At 40.1% G+C, this 22564-nt stretch overlaps 2 protein-coding genes across 4 annotated transcripts in view; one reads left to right on the plus strand and one right to left on the minus strand.

Moving 5' to 3' along the window:
- Positions 1-12491: 12491 nt before the first annotated feature.
- tmem100a (transmembrane protein 100a) lies at positions 12492-15767 on the minus strand. Its single transcript, XM_035655548.1, has 2 exons — positions 15549-15767; positions 12492-13858 (listed from the first exon to the last, which is right to left on the minus strand). Exon 2 carries the CDS (start codon positions 13767-13769, stop codon positions 13365-13367), a length of 405 nt encoding a protein of 134 aa, XP_035511441.1. The 5' UTR covers positions 13770-13858; positions 15549-15767; the 3' UTR covers positions 12492-13364.
- A 1677-nt stretch (positions 15768-17444) lies between these two features.
- Positions 17445-22564, plus strand: part of pctp (phosphatidylcholine transfer protein) — a 6536-nt gene continuing 1416 nt past the window's right edge. Inside the window, exons 1-5 of one of the 3 annotated variants that reach the window (XM_035655631.1) lie at positions 17445-17621; positions 18931-19048; positions 20419-20498; positions 20625-20796; positions 21458-21525. In XM_035655631.1, the coding sequence (XP_035511524.1) occupies positions 17493-17621; positions 18931-19048; positions 20419-20498; positions 20625-20796; positions 21458-21525 (567 nt within the window). In that variant the 5' untranslated portion in view covers positions 17445-17492. The remainder of the gene's footprint in view (positions 17622-18930; positions 19049-20418; positions 20499-20624; positions 20797-21457; positions 21526-22564) is intronic. The other 2 variants (XM_035655630.1, XM_035655632.1) reach the window with 2 other exon arrangements.

A 22564-nucleotide genomic window follows, 5' to 3' on the forward strand; every position in this document is an offset into this window, starting at 1 on the left:
GCTGCTCGCTGATATCGAGTGTGAATGTGAAGATGAGGTTTCATGTGACAGAAGACCAGGCAGACAGCAGACAGCCAGACAGGCCCAGAGCAGGCAGACAGACAGGCAGACAGCAGGCAGACAGACAGACAGACAGACAGGCAGACAGACAGGCAGACAGAGACAGACAGACAGGGCAGACAGACAGCAGACAGACAGACAGACAAGCAGACAGACAACAGACAGACAGACAGGCGCTTGGCGGGCTTGTATGAGAGGCAACCTGACGGCTGTTCACTCCACCCTAACACACATTACTGCCTCCTCCTCCTCATCCTCGCTCCTGCTGCAGTGTGGGATCATGGGAGTTGTGTCTTCACCACGAATTGGTGTCATTGCAGTCAGCTTCTCCGGTTAGGATTCCTTCCTGTGTTCATGGTTCAGGAGTTTCTACCGGGAGTGCCAGTTATCCACAGGAGGTCTCCTCCTCTCCACAACACAAACAGACCTGCTGATTAAAACCACTAAACACACTGAATAAAGCAGTTCCAACCTTAAAAATCACTGCTTCTCCCACGCTGTTGGACAAGCAAAGGACGTCCCGGAGGGGGTGCGAGGCCGAGCTGCTGCTAACGTTAGCTCTCAGCTTGTTTCTCTGATAACTTAAGATCCAGACGTCCGATACTAAAATCCTGTCATCCGGTTCAAATCTAAGAGTTAAAAAGCACCAAGATCTAAACAGTATGGTAGAAATGTGGCTGTGGCTTCAGACTGGATCAACAGTCACTGTATGTTATAAGTTATAATAAGATGAGTATCGACCTGAAGAACGTCGTATCAGTCTGTGGTTTAGTCGGTACCAACATTCAGAATTCACATCAACTTTCTAAAGATTCCCAACCAAAGAAACAAACGTTTTTTCTCATTTTCTTCATCATAATCTTGATTAAAAGGTTCTGAAATGCTTCATCAGTTCTTTTAACGTCTCTGTAGTTTGCTGTCGGTTCCTGGATATCAGTGTTTGTTGTGAAGTCTGAACTCGGGATGAAGCATCGTTTGATGGATCAATACGGCAGCGTCGACGAGCCAAATGTGGATAAACAAAAACCACCTTCTTTCTTTTTCTGTCTGCTTCATCCTCCGCTGTCTGAGAGTCCAAATCAATGAAAATGTGATTTATTTCACACTTTCATTCAGTAACGTGACCCTGAGAGCTTCACTGACGTCGTTAAAAAGTGTGAAAGGAACCAGATCAACACTGAGAGGAAGAGGAGGAGGAAGAGGAGAAGGACTGTTCCCTTCCTCCCTGTCTGGTGTCCCGACTGTCATCAGGACAAATTCCTGCACATTTGTTGCGTTTGTCAGATGAAGCGTCGCTGATAAAGAGAGGAGATGATGTTTATTGATCCCCGAGGGGGAAACTGGGTCACTGCAGCAGAACAGAACAGGAAATAAAAATAAAAAGTACAGCAGCAGCAGCAGAGCGTCCTGAACGCTTAGACGGGAGCGAGGGCAACACAAACTAAAGTAACTAAAGTAACCGAGTACTTTACGCTACGAAGATTAGTTTTATTGAGTCATTTTTTTTTATGGTTTCAGCTTCACAAATGTGAAGATTTTTCAGCTTTTTCCTCAAATACTCTGAATGTATTTGTAGTCATCGTCTCTGTGGGCAGTTGTGGGTAATTGTGACGGCATTTCTCAATGTTTTCAGAACTTTTATAAACCAACCAATCAATGGATCAATGTAGAAATGAATCAGCAGATTGATCCATAATGAGATTAATCATTTGTTGCAGTCCTGATAGTTTAACCTGCAACTGCAACACTAAAAAAGAGTCCTAATAATCTAATAATACCATATAAAATAGTATAATGTGTATAAAAATGTCCCCTGTGACTGTTTATTTACACATTGTACATTTTAATAGCCCGTTTTATCCCAATAAAACAGTTTAACAGATAATCTTTTAATGATTGACATTTTCATACTTAAACCTGCTTTAACTATTATTAAACTCTTATTATTGTTATTTTATGCAACGTAATCCAACCAAAAGAGACATAAAAGGCTGCTCAGACAGTGTTCTTCACAATAATTATTATAATAAGTGTGTTTATAAAGCACTTTTTTAAGCTTAACCACAAAGTGCTTTACAGATTAAAAGATATACAAAACAAAAATTAAACCCCATCGCCATAAACATATAAAATTAAGACCATGAGGACACAATCAGACGGCTCTGAGGCCAGATGGACGTACAAGTGCACAATGAAATAAATAAGTTCCTTTAAAACCGGTTAAGGATATAAATATGTGTATAAACAGACGCTATAATAAGTCTAATAAAGCAGACAGAACACCAATAAGAGAACAAATTAATTTAAAACAGATAAACTACTGAATTACATTATTTATTCACGGATTTAAGTCATGTGACACCGACAGGAAGTGATGTTGGATGTCGTATTAAAGTAGAAAGTTGTGAGTTTTCACAGATTAAACGTCTTTTCAAACACCTAATTAAGATTTTTGAATCGTTGCAGAAATTATACCTCAGCTAAATGGCATACTTGTTGTCATGGCAACGCCTACAAATCCAAGATCTGTCCATCGACACCCATCATATACATATTAATCAAAAATAATAAACTTTATCATACTTCAACAGTTACCTCGTGTTTCTGTGTTCATAACGTTCAATATGATCCATGTTAGCAGTTTGAATTCTGAACCAAACTCCCTTTTAGAAAATTTTAACGTGTCGGTAAAAACACGTAACTTTAGAAACACGAACTAAAAGTTTGTCGACAGCCTTCTTGTGAATTCGGCATCAATATAATCCATAAAGATAAACTGTACGAGCTTTAGATTTTGGATTTCCTGGACTTTTAACGCCAACAACAAGTCATATGTTCTTCTAGAATAAACTGTAGATAAGCTCTAAAATGTATGTTATTTTATTACTTTTCATTAATTTTATTTTGTTTAAAGCAACACTAAAGAGTACACAGCTATTCTACCTAAACAAATGTTTAGGCTCATCAAAAGAAGCAGTTTGTATCAATCTTTTGAGTTATGGAAACTTTTAATGAAATTATGTTTGACAAATGTAGCTTTTCCTCTACAATCAAAGGTATTATCAGTTACTACTTACTTAATCATTGGTAGCATAAAAGCGACTCATAAACTAGTTTTTCCATCTTATTCCAACTACATTAGAAGTTAACTAACGGCAGCTACATTAAAATCCTCTTAAATGGTGGGGACTGTTGGGTCTCTGTAAATAATTTTATATGGAGTTCAGTCTAGACCTGCTCTAGTGGAAAGGGTCCTGAGATAACTTCTGTTATGAATTGGCGCTATACAAATAAAACTGAAATGAATTGGCAGTTACTGGAGTTGAGGCAGAGCACGTCAGAGGGAAAACCAGACAATATTCTCTCCATAAAATATGATCCAGTTTCACCCAAATGACTGATAAAGTGCTAAAAGCTAGTTAGCTAACGAATTGACGTTGATTAACAGGTGTAATTGCAAATAACATAAATAGGGGTACAATATAACTGAGGATGCAATCTTAAAGTGTTAAAATTACATTTTTCATTTGACTGGGACTTTAAAATGACGTGTTTTAAACTGTTCTACCATCATATGTGACCATTGACACTGTTTTCAGTTGCTTAACATGCTCTTGTCAGATATTTATGTAACAGGCGAGCTACGTCAGCAAAGCAGGAGCAAGTCTTTGATTAACAAACACAGATTAGGAACAGCTTTTCCAGATCCAGAGTTCTCTATAAAAACAAGCTTTTTGCCAAATATTCACAGATGCCTCTCAGCCATCTACAGTATCCAATCACTCTTGTACAGTGGGAGGATGAACAACAGGCTGACACATCGGCCATTTGTGCAATTTCCCCCATCTTTTGCGACGCATGTGCGTCAGAGGAGGCGATACCTATCACAGTCCAGGGGAAAGCCAAACAAACTGCCTGTAAAGTCAACCAGTCATGGTTTTTCCTCACACATATGGACATAATCATTCTTGATGCATGATGGGACTGACAACAGGGTGTTAACTTTCCTTTTGTTCTGTCGTTTTTGCGTTCCGCCTCTTTGTTCTTCCTCTTCTGCTGTTGACCACAAACTTTAAATTGTAGAAAGAGGATTCAGATGTGGCGTGGCAGTGATGAAATGGTCGGATTAAACTATAATATGACCTCCAACAGCTGTTACTATATCCAAAAATCATACAACACATTCTTTTGTGTCACTTTTATGATACTTAATGTGACGTTCAGTAAATAAATAGTAAATAATAAACCAGAGATTGGTAAAATCTGCTTTGTGGTGCCTTTATACACTTCTCTAACGCCATACTCTTATGGAGGAATATATATTTTCGACAGTATTACACCCCTGGGTTTAATTAGGAAGTGGCAGGTCACTCTAGAAACAATAGGAAAGTGACAAGAAAGTAACAACGAATAAAAGCACCTACACTAAAGCAGTGTATTGGAAAGTTAATGTGCTGTTGCAGCAGTTTATGAGCACGCATATCGAGGTGGGTGTGAACTCGCAATAACTGTTCTAATCAGTTAAATAAACTAAAATGAAGTCAGAGTACAATCTGTGATGTTTTTATCATTAAAAGTCAGTTGTTTTCTAACTTTCTTGGTAGAACATGATTTTCTTATTTTATCAAAAGGAAACTCAAACTTTAAAATCAATTAAAAGACAGTATGAATACATTAGTCTGCTGTATGACACAGTAGACACTGTGGACAAGCAGACTAACTGTTTAGTTTGTCAGTAAATTCCTGCTAAAAATATGAATTCATATGAATATGAATATATGAATATGAAAAATTTCTTTGGACACCAGAGGGCAAAAAACCTCAACAATATGTCGACAAACACATAACTCTGACATGCACACAAGCTTGTTAAGGCTAAAGTGTGAGCATATAATTGTCCAAAACCTGCAGCTCCTCAAACGACTCCAGAAGTGACTCAATCTCCATAAACCTCCAGATTAAAATGCCAAACCTTACAGCAGAAATAAACATGTTTGCAGCCTCGAACAAAAAAATGCTTTTGGTCTCTATAGCTATATTTCTCATTCATGACAACTGTACGGGGGGAGGATTTTTATATATCATAAGGCATATATATAATTAAAAGCATGAAGGCTTTGGGTGACAGGTGGGTGCCTTCACAATCAGGCTTCATTCAGCCTTCCTAAACTCCACCCAGGCTCCACATTTTTGGATTATCTGGGAGCCGGTGGAGTCAAAACTGTCAAGATAGCGACAGCCAGAGCCGATAACGCTGAGCTTCACAACGGCTCTTCAGAAACCTGTGGGGGACGCCATGGAGACAGACAGAAAAACATTGTTGTCCCATTGGAGTTGTGTTTGTATCTCTATTTTGGTCTCTACCAACTCTCTACAGAGAGTTGGCTCTGTAGCTGCTGGATATTCCACTATGTGTTCTGTTTAAGTTATTTCTTTTCAAAAGCAACAACTTCAAAAAGTACCATTTTATAAAGATTGTATGTAGTTATTATATAATTTCAGGGAACAAAGAGCATCGTGTAAGCCTCCTGTTGTGTTTTTGGGGTTTTGTGAGAGCAATATGTTTGTGTAAAGCTTTGAAGGAGAATGTTTTTCTCCTTGTACTGGAGATGACACTATAGTCCTGCTGAAGTGGGATTTACAGTAAAAAAGGGAGGAACCGTTCAGGAAGAGCTTTCTCTTTATTATGTGGTGGAATGAGGGCGAACCGAGCCGGCAGCACCCCGGGGACTGTGGCCAGCCAACACTTCAGACACTCCAAGAACCACTGGCAGCACATGAAAGAGTCAAAGAAAGAGCATATCGTGCAGAGTTAGTGACCGCCACTGTCACACTGTAAAATACTGCTGGCTCTCATTATGTTAAATGGATAGGTTTGGCACTCTTACATAAACTGCCCTGTGGAAAAGGTGTGTCAAAAAGCCATCATAGGATCCACAACAAGGGAGGAAGATTGTGTCTGATGATGGTTGCAATGTTTTCTTTGTCTATTCAGGGGCTAAAGACATCAAACAAACTAGCATGCTAGCAGCATCTAGGGATGTTTGGATGTTGGCGGGTCAATTGGTTCACCACTGTGGTCCAGGCTCAAATAAGTATTGGATGGTTTGGTGTCATTTCCTGCACCCTGGTGAATGTTTATGCATCAAATTGTGCTTTTTATGCATCAGTTTCATAATCCCCACATTGTCTGACACACCTCTCTGAGCAGGAAGGAGCTGAGCTGGTGCGTGAGACTGAGAAGAGTTTCATAGATACAGCTTGGCTCACCTTTATGTTCAGATCTGACTCTGGAGCTCAACTTCCTTCCAGTGGGCGGTGTCCTGTCAGGCAGCAGAGACACCCACAACAGTACAGCTGTTGTTCATGAGTACAGACCTCAGAGCAGATCCACAGCCCAACATGTTCTCTCTAGTCACTGCTTAGTTGGAAGTAGGTCACAAAATTACAGATTGTTTAGCCACGCTAGCAGCACATCTCTAGGGTTGGCAACGTCTGTCGGACCGCATCTGGACTGAAAACTCAAATGATCGGATGTATTGCCTTAAAACTTTGTAGATGTATCCTCATGACTTTAAAGATCCCCTGACCTCTCCTCTAGTGCCACCATATGGTTCACATTTGTAAAAATATAAACAAATATTGAATGGATTGTGAATGGATGAAAATTGGTACAAACATGTATTTAAGAAGAACCGGTGAATATTTGGGTTCAGCCAGGTTTAATCCATCAACCACATCACTATCCATATGTGGCCATTCTCTGTTTCTACTAGTGGAAGTTGGCAACCTTACACACACATTTAGCTGAAAAAAAAAACGCTTTCAGCCGACCAGTCATGTGCAACACTTGGACCAGGAAAGGTTGTGAAGAAAGTGGCAGGGCTGGGAGAAAATGATGAAATCAGTCTGTTTCCAACCCTGTATCCTCTCGTGGCTCCTGGCAGCACACTGTGGCAAGGCTGCTTTTTATTTCTTATTTTATGGGGATGAAATCTGTTTTTGACCTTCTGTCTCACATCTGACTCCCATCCCATTTACTTGCACAATTTCCAACTTTTCATATTTTTGAATTCAATTTGTCCAAAACTGGGGTGAACTGGGTTTGTGACCATTTGAATGACAGAGGAAACCTGACACATTTAGAAGCTTATAGGTAATATTGGATCCCCACTAGTTTCAGATATCTTGGAAGCCCAGAAAATATTGACTGAATTTTAAACAAAAAGCCATGCAGAGATTTATTTACTTAGGATTTTGGACTTGCCACTCATTGTGGTTTATGTGAACAGTTTCAACAATCATTGGACTGTTTCTAATATACTTTGAATTAGACATCCCCCCTCAGGATGTACTGTAATAACTTTGGTGAGTGTGCCATCATCAAGTTAAAATTCCTCCACTAGTTTGGTTAATGACCAAATGCAAAATCAGCCTCAGTGTTTGTTCTAATTAGCAAATGTTAGCATGCTTGGAAAACTATAATGGTGAACATGGGGAACATTACGCCGAGTGTGTGGACTGAAGCTAATCTCTATGCATGATCCATGACCATAAAGATAGAGCAAAATACAGAACCTTTGTAGTTCACACCCATACAAGTTAAACATCAGCATGTTAGCCTGCTGACGTTAGCATTTTAGTTCAAAGCCCCACTGTGCTTAAGTACAGCTTCACAGTACCCCTGAGCTCTGCAGTAAAACACCACTGAAACATTGAGAAAGACTCTTGTGGAGTCTGACTCAAAACTTTTCAGATGAATCAGCGATGATACAATCTGAGGAACAGGACTGCCTAAAGTCTCCTGAGTTTATTTTTCATCTGCCATCTCCATCTCCTGACACCCAAAAGGTTTACCTTTGCTCTCAGAATACAGTGCATGAACTCAGTCCTGGCCTTTTCTTGGAACAGATCTTATCAACATGCACAGTATTTGTTCCTCCTCCAGCAACCGAGCACTGAAGAATAATGTTAACAATCAGACGACCTGAGCAAGGCCAGATAACAGTCAAAACATTTGGCTTCTCTGTGTTCCACGTTATTCTAGAAAATGTCACTTCAATCCGGTCAGCTGGTCGGAAAGCTGTCGGGTCAGGTCTGCTTCAGCCTGTTCATACTCCGTCTGCACAGCTGTTTTATTAGACTGAACTGACAGGATCCCCGTAATGCTGAGCTCATTATGTTTAATTGTGTTGGGTTTGAACAATGTGCAATCGCTTGTTTTGAGGTCTGGAATTTCAGACTTCAGCTCGTTCTGTGTTTGGCTTTTCCTTCATTGAGAGAGGTGGAAAGTAAATGTGTATTTACTTAAGTGCTGTACTTACCGGTAAGTACAGTGGTCAGGTTCATTTCTGTTTTTCCTCCACTGTACTTCAGAGGGAATTGTTGGACTTTTAAATCCACTACATTTGACTGGAGGCTGTAGTTGGTTTACTGTATCTGCAAATTCAGCTGTTACAGCCAACATTAGAGAAAATCATAAAACTTTTTTTTGCTCCATAATAGTTCCTATTTATTCCTTCTTCTGGACACTTTTTCCCTAATGTCTTTCCTTCCCAAGTTTCCAGACTTCTTTCTTTTCTTCCTTCCTTCTGGCGACTTTTTCATTGTTCCTTCTCTTCTTTCTTTTTTTGATTTCCTTATTTCTTTCTTTGCTTCATTTCTTCTTCTTCCTGACCTCTTCACTTCTAAATTCTTTCTTTCCTCCCTGTCTTTCTTGATTATTTTATTTATTCTCCATTTCCTGTGACTCTTTATTAATATCCTTTTCCCCCCTTATTCTGTCCTATCTTTCCTATTTTTGTTTCCCTCCCTACCTTCCTTATCTGATCTGTAAACAACACTTTTCACCCACCAATGAAAACTTCTTTCATTCCTATATTCCTTTAGTTCTTTGCCTCCTCCTTTTATCATTCGCTCCTTCTTTCCTTCCCAAGATTTCTTTCTTTTCTCCCTTCCTTTTGGCAACTTTTTTCCTGATTCTTTTCCTCTATTCTTTCTCCTCTTCCTTGATTTATTTCCTTCTTTCTTTCTTTGCTTCCTTTCCTACCTTCTGACTACTAATCTCTTTCCTTCCTGTGTTTCTTAAACCATTTCTTAATCCTCCTTTTACCACCTATTTTCCCTACCTCCTTATCTGATCTGTAAACACACAAAACCTCTCACCCACCAAAAAAACTTAACTCAATAAGTACTTATACTTCAGATTATCCCACTGCTAATACTTGTTCTACTTTTACTTTACATTTTTACATGTAATAGAGTATTTGTGTGTTGCGGTGCACCTTGGAGGAGCTTCCTGTTTATTGATAAACCAACCTGGCAGCGTGGCACTGAGTGGAATGACAACCACGTGAAGCACAAAAAGTGACGCACACGGTGCCTGCATGAGGTGCCAGCAGTGTGTGAAGAGGCTAAAGACGCTGGCAGAGAGCACCTGTCAAACTTCATATCAAGTCACCCGTTTTTCCAGCTTCAGTCTGCCTTCCTTTAACCCGACAAGCAGGCAGGAGACGCTTCACTGTGTCATGTGTCCCATAAATGTGTCACTGATCTGATCTCAGAGTCCACACAGTACTGGCCTAATAGTGTGGTGGTGATATCCCAAAAGTGACAAAGTGTGTTGTAGGTTCTCCTCTGACGCAAGAAAACCATTTAGTTGTAGTGTCTGGTGTCACGGGGACGCATAGCAACGCAAATGCTGCCTATAAATATACTTCCACGTCCAGGCTATTTTAAACCTAACAGGGTCAAACAAGAGAGTTCAACTTCCTTTTACAATGGGGAATTTATATCCTGAAATGTTTAATTATCTGGAGAACGTGGCAGAGAAATGAGCTGATGATTGTTTAGATGATACAGTATAAACTTGCAGTCAGCATATTATAAGGAGATGCAACCAAAAAGCCGCTAAAACAAACTCCAGACTGGAAAAATAAACACACTGAAAACAGATTTAAATAGAAATAGGTTAGCTGTTTCCTCGCTTAGGGCTAGTGGTGTCTAGCCATGCAGATACATCGGAATTTGAGGGTAAAGTTTGATTTCAATTCGACAAAAAAAATCTTATTGCAGACTTCACTTAGTTGGTTTCTCTGGAGCTTTCAGCCACATCTCAAAGCCTTCATTAGTAGTAATAAGACCTGTTATCATGTGAACCAAGGGGACAAGATTTTGGTACTGGAATCGTTTGAACCAGTTTTTAGTCCTAGTAGTATTGACCAATCATGTTGGAGCGTGCTTTTGGGTTTAGGGCGTGGTCACATGGTTGCAAATTCGCATCGCTTCTTTGCGTGGAGTCTGGTGAACTTCAAGCAGTGAAGTCGCAGCCTCAACTATTAGCAAAGAAGGACTATGTGCATTTGCGTATGTGTGACCTAAGACGTAGTCTGAGTCATGCTGACCAATCACGTTTGAGTGGGCACGCAGGTAACGTCCATGTGGGGAGGAAAAGAGGCAGAACTCATTGGCCGAAATGCAATCTTGGAACCTATCTGAATTTTTATTAGCTTTTAAAAAGAATCTGCATTTATATTCAGATTTCTGTTTATAGAGTTGATCTGAATTGTGCCTTTCTCGTCATTCTCGTGTCCCAAGATGCTAATAAATGCCAAATATCTGAAGACATCGGCCATTGCCCCCGTCCACTGCAATTCAGGGTCAGATCTGGGACAGGACAAAAAGACTAGTGTGTGCAAATCTTTTTGCCTTCTCTGACCTAGTTTGAAAATCTTTATAACTGGTTCTGTGATGTTCACCAATAGGGACAGTCTTTGGTGCATAACTCCAAACCTGGCTAAGAAAAAGAGGAATGATGTTGATGATACCAAAATCTGGATGATGTTCAGTTTGATTATTTTAAATGATAAATATAAGACAGTGTGTATATTTGTGTGTGAAGACTCAGGGCACACCCATGTACGTCAGGAGAGAAAGAAACATTTCCTTCAATTCAGTACTGAAAGCAAAGAGCTGAATGTTAATATAATAACTCATCGCTTGTCCAACCCATAAACCTTTTCTAAGAAATACAAACACTGACGTCAATTCATCAAGAGTCCGATTTCATAAACATTAAAAGCCTGAGTCATTCATAATCAGTGTCAGTGTATATTAGGGGCCAATAAAGGTTTGAGTGCAGACATACCAGTGGTCACTTAAAAACGGTGTCGTCATTACATAGTTTGTCCACCTGAAAGCACGTACACGTTTATTTTTAAACTGTACAATGTTCCGTTCAGTTTATCCACAATTCATTCATTCAATTCAAAACTTCCAAATTTTTTTTTTTGGAACTTAAAACATTTAAGTAAAACTAACTAAGTTTTTTATTTTATAAGTTAAAAAGACATTCTTGATAAAGCAGCTTCAGTAATTTTAGGTAACACTTACTTCTTTTTGTAATTGTTATTTGTACTGTGAAAACTAAATACCTACCATCTAGAATGTTTTACCGATGCTTAGCAGGATATTAGCAAGGAAGTGATTAGCCTACACAAATAAATATAGTAGCGAGAACAGAACATCTGAAAATAGAAGATGAGGAGTACAAATCAGAAGAGTTTGTGAACACTCGCAATTTCTCTCTTTATGCCAAACTTCATTCAAAAATGTGTTGTTTTATCACAAACACACTTAAAAGAATGTCTGATCATGTTGGCATACACAACAGCAATTTATGCTATAAAATAATAACTTTTAGTATTGTTTCCCACGAGCGCCGGTAATAAGTGTTGAATAACGTCCTTGTGACGTCCTCGTTGCCTCATTGTTTGGAAAAGGGCAGGCACTTTCAGAAAATACTTGGCAGGTGATTGGATGAACAATCTGTCTATCACCGTCTGTCACAAGAGAACTGAAGCCAGCCGGGAGAAGAGCGCCAGCCTTCAGTGAAGAAATACTCTGCAGTTCTGATAAAACTGATGCTAGCAGCATTTACACTAACCTCTATGGGAACAGCTATTCTAACTCGCTACGTCCCACCTAGCGCCCACACCCGTAGCTGCCAGTACTTCCTCAAAGGACATACAAAAGGACATACAAATACAGTGATTTGGCACCCAAACCCATAGATTGATGCCTGGCGAGATTGATTCCAGCTTCGTCACAAGGTACCGACCAAGGTCCCATTCCAGATTGTAGGGAGGGTTGAATCGGAGATAGATCAGCTCCTGTAGTCTGGACCCAGCTTTAGTAAGCTTAAGAGGTGATTTATATTTGAATTTGGACATAGCTGTGCTAGCTGCTTCCCCATGTTTCCAAGATTTATGCTAAGCTAGGCTACCTCGTCCTGACTCCAGCTCCACACACAGACACAAGAGTAGTACTGATCTACTCACCTCACTCTCGCGAAGAAATCCAATCAGCGTATTTCACCAAATGCAACTCTTGAATATATCTGCCCCAACAATCTGAAACTCACACTTCCCAAATGATTTTTATGTGTATCAATGAGTTTATTGAACCTCATAACGTCCTGGTAACAGTTAATACATGCAAATGATTACATCAAAACAACAACATATGCTACAATAATATCCTTTTATAGTATGGAAGTACACTGGACAATAAGTGATCATCACCCAACACAACCCGAAATAAGCAAAACTACTCAGAGTTGTGGATGTGTCACTCATTTCATTTGTTAATAGATTTCTTGTAATACGGAATATGATGATTATGAAGGATCAAAGTGCTTTAAGAGAATATATATTTACGGTTAAATATTCTCTCTGTATAATATCATGTGCCATCTAATCTGAACGGTGTATATTGGCAGATTTTAAACACAATCCTCATATCAAGTACCATACTTCCATAACAGGCCATTCATAATCCTTCCCTGTGAGATGAACACTTTATAAACAGATACGTCCAAGTTGAAGCATAGTAAATGAGGCATGAATCATTGTCCTGGATTTTCCAGTTTCCTTCTCCTTCCCTGGGCATTTCTAAACCACAATCCCTCCCATTATAATCAAAGCCGCCGCATCCAACATCGGATTAATGGGAGACTTCCTCTACATCGCTTCGCACAGTGGTAATTCATCTTAATTGTGATACATTCCTTTTGGCTGCGTTCCCGGCTCACCAGATGCTCAACGTCTGTTTGACAAATAAATCCCTTACAATGTCTTCAAAGCTTTAAGTTCTGGGCCTTGAGAGTCTGCGGTCAAAGCTTTTATGGGTCAGAAATCCAACGATGCTGGACAACATCTGTCCACATCTGGTTCTCCAACTCAATCTTAAAATCAGGCCTTTTTCCGACTCACAGAACCAGGACACGTGTCGTCCAAACTGCTAGTTCAAGTAAAAATACTCCTCTGGTTCGCGACCAGGGCGGTTTGGCTCTCCCGTCGCCTCTCCTTCTTCCTCTCCAGTCTCATCTTCCAGCAGACGACGCTGGACGCTAAGAGCACCAGCCCGGCCGAGAGGAGCACCAGGCCGAAGTAAGAGATGGTGGATCCGTGCGAGTTGAAGCTGTAGGCCACGGCGGTGACCACGATGCCGGCGATGAGGACCACCACGCCAAAAGGGATGGTGCAACGGTAGCAGGACAGCTCCGCCCCACCGGTGGCTGCCGTCAGCTGGACTTCATTGACCAGGGGGATGTTGACCGTCGTCGCTGGGGCTGCGGGACACTCGTTGTTGTTGGCCTTCTCTGGGGTCGCTGGCGTTCTCATGGCGTCCTTATTAGCTTCTTCTGGCATTGCAGGATCAAGGAGCCTTCTGTTAACCAACCACAGATGGTCCCTCGCCGTTGCCCTTTTACCTCTTTTCCTTGCTAGGGTCTCCCAGTCTGTGCGGAGAAAGAAACCACTCATTAAAGCAGTGAAAATGCAAACTGGTTGCTCAACATTGGACACAGTTTTCCAGAAGAGACCTCCCAGATGCTTTTTCTCAAAATTCAACGCCGCATTTCACAATTCAGCACCACTTTCCTCTTTTTTCACAATCGCAGCCGCCTCCTGACCCAGTCAGAGGAGTTGTCTGAATGACGCAGGACCACTCAGCCCAGCACGAGCTGAGACATTCCCTGGAGAGCGCAGGATATGACATTACAAACTGCTCCGTGAAATGCGAGGAGCTTCAAAATCACTAGCAATTTCACAAGCACTCATTCTCACCCCCCCTCACTCACATCTGCTGGGTGGAAAGCTGTGATTTAGACTCTGAGTGACAATACATGGGCCAGACAGCTACAGTTATACCTTCCATCACTGTCAGGGGTTTAAAACACTTGCTATTAAATCTTAACATCTAGAGAATTTGTAGGAACTGTGGAAGGTGGTTCAGACAGACTATAGACCAGTGGTTCCCAATCTGGGGGTCAGGCCCCGTCATGGGGTCAGAGCCATAGCTACTGAGGGTATATTATTTGCTTTGGGGAAAGTTTTGGGGGAGTTTAAGCAACCTGGGTGGAGTATACACTTTGGAATCAGCAAATTAAATCACCACTATGTGTCAGTTTTTAGCTTTCCCACCAGGATTTTACTATAATAATACTAATAATACGAATAGGTAACCAGTTTATTAAGTAATTTTAAGCTTTTAAGCTGTTACAGCTCATCAAAAGTGAGTGTTTGATGCTTAAACGATTATAAACTCGAATTTTTTGGAGTTTTGGACTGTTAGTCGAATAAAAGAAGACATTTGAAAGCATCTTTCTTTTGCTGTGAGAAATTATATAACATAAAAACATTTTTCACCATTTTCTGCCATAACGATCGATTGAGAATAAATAAATAATGAAAATAACAGTTTGGACGTCTGTTTCAGAAAATAATGGTTGCATTATGTTTACCAATGTTTAGCCTATTTTTTTAGGCTGTTTAGGCTTTTTGTCAAATCTTTGCTCTTTTCTTGTTCAGTAGACTCATCCTGATGACAACCCGATTGATCAGCCTTTTACACACACACAGGCCGTGGTGAGGTTCAAATTTGAAACAGGTTTGTAATCCCTATGACTACCTTCAGAGAAGATCTTTGTTCTCTTTGTTTTTAAGTTACAGTTGGCAGAAAAAACCTATTACAGAAGTCACTTCTATTCACACTTTACTGATTTCCTCTTAATAGCAGCGTAACACAACAGCAAAAAGCCTTTCACTTGGAAATGAAATGGAATTTGTGTCTGTGAACATTTAAAGAAAAAAGATGCATTCAAGGTCCAAGATGTGAAACAGATACAGAAGGAAACAGTCCACATTACAACCTATGTTGTTTCTGTTCTTTGCTCTTTCTGACAGGTGTGCTGCATTCAGTGTTTGTTCAGGCTGCTGTCACTGTCCATCAGGCATGAACAGTATTATTGTGAAAATCCTTTTAAAATATCAGTCAATGAAAGTGCACCAGCAACCATGTAACCTGTCTCTGTGGTCTCCTAAGAGAATGAATTAAGCCCAAACTTGTTATGTGCAGAGAGGTGAATGTCCCCGACAGAAGCAGACACACAGACAGACAGACAGACAGACAGAGGAGAGGTCCGTTACCTCACAGCCGTTGTCCATGTCGCTCCTCCGCACAGGGACCGGACTCATGAAACATTTAGTCGGATTCATCTGATTCAAAGTGAGCTGCTGTTTCCTTCCGAGCTGAGCCAAACAACAAGCAGGAATCTGACTCCCATTCATCCCCCTCCCCTCGGTGAAGTCCTCAGGTTGGAGCTGTTGGCCGGACTGCTGCCATCCTCATTCAGAACAACTATTTCAAGTATCGATGACGGGGGGTGTGAAGTTGAAATCAATAGGCAAAGGTGCGATTTCCGGTCTGTTTCAAAGTAAATCTCCCTTTGCTGCCAGCATTTGTTGCGTGTACTTTCAGTTCTTCGCATGCATTTATTTTGTAATATATCAGTCTATTTCCGGTTCCAAGCATTGACACTGGAGCCGAAGGGAGGGTAGAAACTCTGCACACTATAGAAATCAGCTCACAGTATCATATTAGACAGATTAGAGATGAATTTATTGCATTTCTTTTTAATTTTTCGTCTGTTGTTGTGGTTTAATTTGTCTTGCCTCAGTGCACCTCAGTTGATCTCTGACTGCAACTTTTAACTATCTGACTATAGTGAGAGACCACAAACTCCCACTGAAGGAACCCAGAATGGTGACACACACTCACAAACAGTTTATCTCCATGTGCAAGATTTATTTGCATCACACAAGCAAACCGAGTTGTCCCAAAGAATGTGGCCTTTCCCCCCAAAGGATGTCTGTTGGCGACGGCTAATGTCTGATAAACAATAGTTAGAACACATCTGAAGACCAGCTCTCCCCCAGACAGCCTTGGTCTTTGGTATGTACTTAGATCATAGCACAATGAATAACAACTCTCCTGAAATGAGTGAGACAGCCAGTGTGAATACATTGATACTGTTTGCATGTAAAAATAAACATGGAATAACACAACATAATACAGTTTGCTTCATGTTCACAGAACCCTGAATGCATTTTCCCATTACACAGTATTTCTTAGTGACCACATTTCTTGTTTCAGTGCGTCATATCCTGATACTAATGCTCTTATGTGCAAAGTAACTCAGTATGTATGTCCAAATACTGTACTAAAGTCAGCCACAGCTCATATTATTGCACTAATAATATTTATAAGTGATGAATGTGTAGGAATATGTATAATCTGCAGAGTAACTACTCTTATAAGGTAAGATGTTTCTTTATTGATCCCCGTAGAGGAAATTCAATTTACCACAGCAGTACAGGGGAGTGTAGTGCAAAGAGTAAATAAAGAGAATGAAATACAATGAAAATAAAATAGATACATTATACGTTATAATAAAATAGAGGAATATAGATGTAGAAGAGGAAAAGCACAATATTTCCTCCTGAAATGTAGTGGAGTTGGAGAATAAAGTAGAATAAAATGTAAAGACTCAAGTAAAGTTAAATAAGTAACCTAAAACCAGTGTTGTAGTACAGGGTATGAGCGGGTTACAGAGTCGGCATTGGGTATTCCCACTTCTAAATCCTCTGAAGCACATCATCATTCAGTGTCCTGCAAGCTTTTTTCCTAGGATGGCAAAAGCATGGCATAGTTAATCCGCTTTTACTAGTCATTTTAAGTGACTGTAATTGAGTTTAGTAATATACATACATACATATACATTCCTGATTAATAACTTTTTACTAGGTATTATGGTTTCACAGTACGAATAAAAATTACAAAATTAATTCTCACTTAAAATTACTGAAGATACCTGATCAAGAATGTTATTTTTACCTTACAAAATGTAGTTTATCTTACTTAAAAATCAGTTTCAACATTTTTTTTTTTTTAAATTAACTTATTAATTTAACCCAAATGAAATTCCTCCACATCCCTGACTAAATGTAGCACTATGAGTTTGCGCCGATGGTTTTATTGTGAAGGTGTGACCGGAAGCGGCGCTGGGTGACAGCTGAGAGAGAGGAGCCGTCATGTCGCTGCAGTTTACAGATGAGGAGTTCCAGGGAGCCTGGGGGGAGCTGGACGAGCCGCAGCTGGAGGGAGGATGGGAGCTCTTCACCGAGACCATGGGAGTGAAGATCTACCGGCTCTACGACAAGGTACCGAAAACCAGTCAAAGTGCTGCTGTACGACCGGAGGCTGCTGCTAATGTGTGTGTGTGTGTGTGTGTCGGTTTCCGCTGCAGACCCGGTAGCGTCGGTATTTATTTCCTTACAGAATGATGTGAGATTGTTATCTTTCATGTGATTTATTCATTAAGAGCAGTAAACACTTTGGCAGTGAGTTCCTAGCGGCCAGGTTGAGAAATATCCGGAAACTGAGCGAGAGCTGGTTGACTCAGAAACCGGCTGTACCGGTCGTACCAAACTCCATTTATAAATCTGTCATTTTAACGTCGCCTCTCCTTTGGGCACATAAGCATAGCTCGTAGGACCTGGTTGCACACATGTATGAAATCAGAAGGATCCACTCTTCAGCTCGGCATACAGCTCACACATCAAGACACTAGCTTCTAATTCATTTTGACCAAAAGGGGATCAAAAAGTAAATAAATAAATAAAGTTCATGCATGCATAAACAAAACTGTGCATCAAACTGAAATGACTACTGCAAACAAGTTATATGAATTATCAGACAGCTATGGGCACCTCTGTATCTTTGCAATGTGCTGTATTTTATAAAAACTAAGTTCCTAAATGCATGCCATTCATTGTTAATTTGAAGGGCCAGGATACTTTATAGCCTATTTAATAGCTATTAACAACATTTTACCCACATTTTATAACTTATTACTGGATAAAACTAATAAAGACAAGACAAAATTGTAGTTTGTTGGAACTTATACAAGACACAAGATTGTTGGCAACAATACAGGGATAAGTCATTTTCTTAATCTGGTTGGATTCTGCACACACTGAACTTGGTCTACCAAATAAGCTTTTTCAAACTTGGCTCAAAACGTAGGAATGATTGTGATGGGACACTGCTTGAGTCTCTTTAAACTCCCAGTAATGCACAATCAAGAAGATATCTAATACATTTGAGGCCTTATATGCTGTCAACTGCAAAGGGAAAAGAAGAAAACCTTAAATTGACGTTTTTGTGAATGGACTTTGGTTTGACTTACAAGTGCCTTAAAGTATGCCTACGTGACTTACACTAAATCAGCGTAGACGTTCAGTTTGTCATTGTTTATTGTGTTTAAGTGTGAGCGAGAGAAAGCATCCTCTGACCCGTTTTCTGCACGTTTGACTCAAACCCTGCACGCTTCCTCACTCGCAGTGATGAAGGGTGGAAACGCACACTGGCTCTAATCAGAGTCGTGTGCTTCGGGGATTACTTGCATATTGTGGGTGTGGCATGCAGCCTGCATTTGGAAGAGAGAGAACTTTCATGTGCTGTTTTCAGGAAACTGGACTTTATGAATACAAAGTCTTTGGTGTGCTCACCACCTGCACTGCAGAGCTGTGTGCAGATGTCTACATGGACTTGAAGTATCGGAAAGATTGGGATAACTATGCAAAAGGTAAAAAAAAAAAAAAACAAAGGATAACAGGATCCTTGCCATCCAAACCAACCTTCCCTCATCTCTCCTGGTTAAGAATAAGCCTTCATGTTCTCTGTAGTGAGTTGCTAATCACCATGGATCAGTTACACATGTGTAGCCTTCTGTTGTCATTGTCTGTTCAGTGTGTCTTCTTAGATCTTCTAATGCTCTCTATATAAAGGCATTGTTTTATACACTGAAGTAACCTTTTTAATGTTTTATCCTTGTCTTCATGCTTCTACAGTAACCTGCAGGTAACATGTTGTTGCCGTAGTCTGTAGTCACATACTGTATGTAGCTTCCTAGTCTGTGAAAAAACACAAATCCACACGCATCAGGTGATTTTAGTTGTAACGTTGGCTGAAGTAGCTTTTCTCCTTCAAAATGTGTTTTTTGGGATAGTCGTGTTGTCTGTGGTTGTAGCAGAGTATTATTGTATTCACTAGAGTCCTGACAACGCTAACATCAGCATGACCCGTTTAGAGTGAAAGAGTAAAAGAGGCCAGAATCACTAGTTACAGGTACTGCTGACATATTTTGACCGCACAAACTATTTACATAAAGATTAGTTGTTACTGTCTAAATATTTACATACTGATGCTCAAAGTAACTCGGTACATATGTTCAAATACGTTGAAGTAGTATAAGATAACTGACAAAATGGTGGCTGTAACATCGTCAGTTAACCCTCTGCTATCCAAACATGTCAGTAGTGGTTGCTACTAGCAACAGTTACATACACTAATTAATAATAATTCCAGGGGCAGGTTTCTAAAAAATAGACTTTGACTAATGGTTTAGTTTCTTCTTGACTATTTTAAGTAGTCAAATCATATTAAAACAACAATGTCCTCACTGATATTTAATTTTTTGTTATTTCGTGCCACTGGTCAGCAGTTGTCACTGATTGTTACCATGGAAACTCAGTCTCAGTTCTGAGTCAGCCTGGAAGAAGGGACTTTTTTGGGCGTAAAATAAGCCTGTTTGTGGAAGTTTTGTGCTAAATTTGTTCATAAGTGTAATCTAAAAGCATGTGCTGTACAGTTTGTCACATTGGGTTAATGTGGATGAGGAGAAACTGTACTGTACTGATCAACTTGAGCCTACTGGGGGGGGGCTACAGTTATTATTTCTAATTGCATAATTTCCGTTCAAATAAATTGGCCATAGGCAGTGTTTCAGGTGTCTGCCATAAACTTTATCCGAAAAAATCTCAGTTTCCTTACCATTTCCTTTCCTTTCTTTCCTTTCCATAGAAACCATTAAAATCCTGTTTAAGTGTTTCATTTACATCCAGTTACCGACAGCTGATGTTTTTATTTAATGTTTTTGTCATTTTTTCCCCCCAGAGCTCTATGAGAAGGACTTCAATGGACAGACTGCAATCTACTGGGAAGTAAAATACCCATTTCCTTTGTCAAACAGGGACGTATCCTTCTGGTCCACATACATCCAGTGCACAGACAACTCATGGACAAACTAATAGAGTGTTGTTTATAGAGGCTATAATGGAGAGCATGTTTCAGATTGTCTTCCCTAACAGCTCCAACCTCAGTATGTGTACATGAGGGAGCGGAGAGACCTGGATGTGGACGGCAGGAAGATCTGGGTGATCCTGGCCAGGAGTTCCCCAGATACACCGTGTGCAGAGAAGAGTGGCGTGCTGCGGGTCAAAGACTACAAGCAGAGCGTCGCCCTGGAGAGCGATGGAGCCGGTGGAACTAAAGGTAACGTGTGACGGGAGTGAATGTCAAATAGTCCTGAAATGGTTAGCTTAATATTGTGATGTTGATTTGAATATTATTCCAATATTACTATAAATATATGCAATAACACATAAAATAATCAAGTTATATATATGAAACTCACTTGCAACTAGATCACTAGAGCACCACCATCTCAGACAAAATAATGGACTCCATTAACAAAACCAGTAATTTTACCTCGCAGATAACCATAAAAACACATTTAAACACATTTCCAACTATGACCAACTCTAGTTTGGTCAAAATTAATCTTGAATTCACAGAGTTCGATGAGAAATGGCTACAATGGCTGCCATGTAACGTTAGCTAATCCATGGGGACAAATGCACCTGTCATATAACGTCAACCAGTATTTTTGCCACTGAGGCTCAGATTATTATTCTAAAAACAATGTCTGACAACAACAAAAAGCATCCTTTTGTTTAACCAGAAACAGCAGTTATACACTATCGCTCCCCAAAAAGTGGTAATTTTAAACAGAGCAGACCGGCTGTGTCAACAAACCACAGAGAGGCTGCGATACAACACAGGCAGAGGGAGAGAGACACCATGTGACTCTGTGTATAGAGAATAGTTGTATCTGCAGCCCTAATATCAAGGATGAACATGTGCTTGGTTTCAGTTTTCATGAACTACTTCGACAACCCCGGTGGCATGATCCCTACCTGGCTGGTGAACTGGGCAGCTAAGGTGAGTGTTTCACCTAAAGCTCCATTTTACTGCAACAAAAAAAAAAAAAAATACCACAGCTTTACGTAAAACCTCTTTAAACCTGAATAACCCATTAAGTAGCTTAAGGGGCCTCGCTGAACAGTTATAGATGGTAACTGAATTTCCACAGTTGGATCAATAAAGTGTAACTTCAATTCAGGTTTCATTTAGACAGTAAAAGTGCAGATTTGACTGTGTACATTGTTTCATTCTCAGGTTTTGGAGATACATTAACAATATAGTGAGCAGCAAATCCCCCTTGTAACCTCTTCTTAATTTACAGTAGAAAGAAATGGTTTTAGTTCATGTAAACCCGATTTGTCTGGAGATATTTCCCAACAAAGACGGGATTAGTGTGCTCAGCTGCACAAGGAAAATAAAAAAAAACTGCAGAAACAGATCTTTTTCCTCTTTAACAAAATGGTGCATTGCAACCAACCTCTTACAGCTCCGTTCTGAATCCTCCTGCTCTCCATCAGTGCCTTTATTCTGTTGTAATACAGCCAAAATCAGAGTTTAGTTGTTCTCAGTTACATGATTTCCTGTTTCTCTTGTCAGACAACTGAAATAGCAGAAATTCTCTGTCCACATTAAAATGTAAGGATGGTATTTTTTAGATTTATCTACTCTGGGGAACAATTACAAAAATACCTAACAGACAGGTGGCCAAAACAGAGAGAGAGAAATGTGCTTTAAATTTAGCTGACTTAGTGTGGATGTGCACACTTGAGCAAGGCCGTGCACAGATATCTTGAGGGGCAGTTGCTTTAACCTGAAAAAATAACTCTGCTGTCTACACGTTAGCCAGCTAGTTACCTAGTTAAGATTGGTTCATGTGATTGCGTAATATAAGGCAACTGTGCGAATGTGACAAGCTTTGTATGTCTCTCAACCGCCTTATCTGTGTCCCATCAAAAAGTACTTAAAGTTTGGAGATTTCTGCAGATTTAACTTCAGCAGTGTTGGGCTGTTTGTATTTGCAGCCACAACTGTTCAGCCAAAGAGGGCAAATGGACTG

Source organism: Morone saxatilis, unplaced genomic scaffold (genome assembly GCF_004916995.1).
Source record: "Morone saxatilis isolate NCDOM2014 unplaced genomic scaffold, NCSU_SB_2.0 Contig14, whole genome shotgun sequence".
NCBI lineage: Eukaryota > Metazoa > Chordata > Actinopteri > Moronidae > Morone > Morone saxatilis.

Coding starts and splice junctions, on each gene's coding strand:
- tmem100a (XM_035655548.1), bottom strand. CDS start 13,769: ATGCCAGAAGAAGCTAATAAGGACGCCATGAGAACGCCAGCGACCCCA.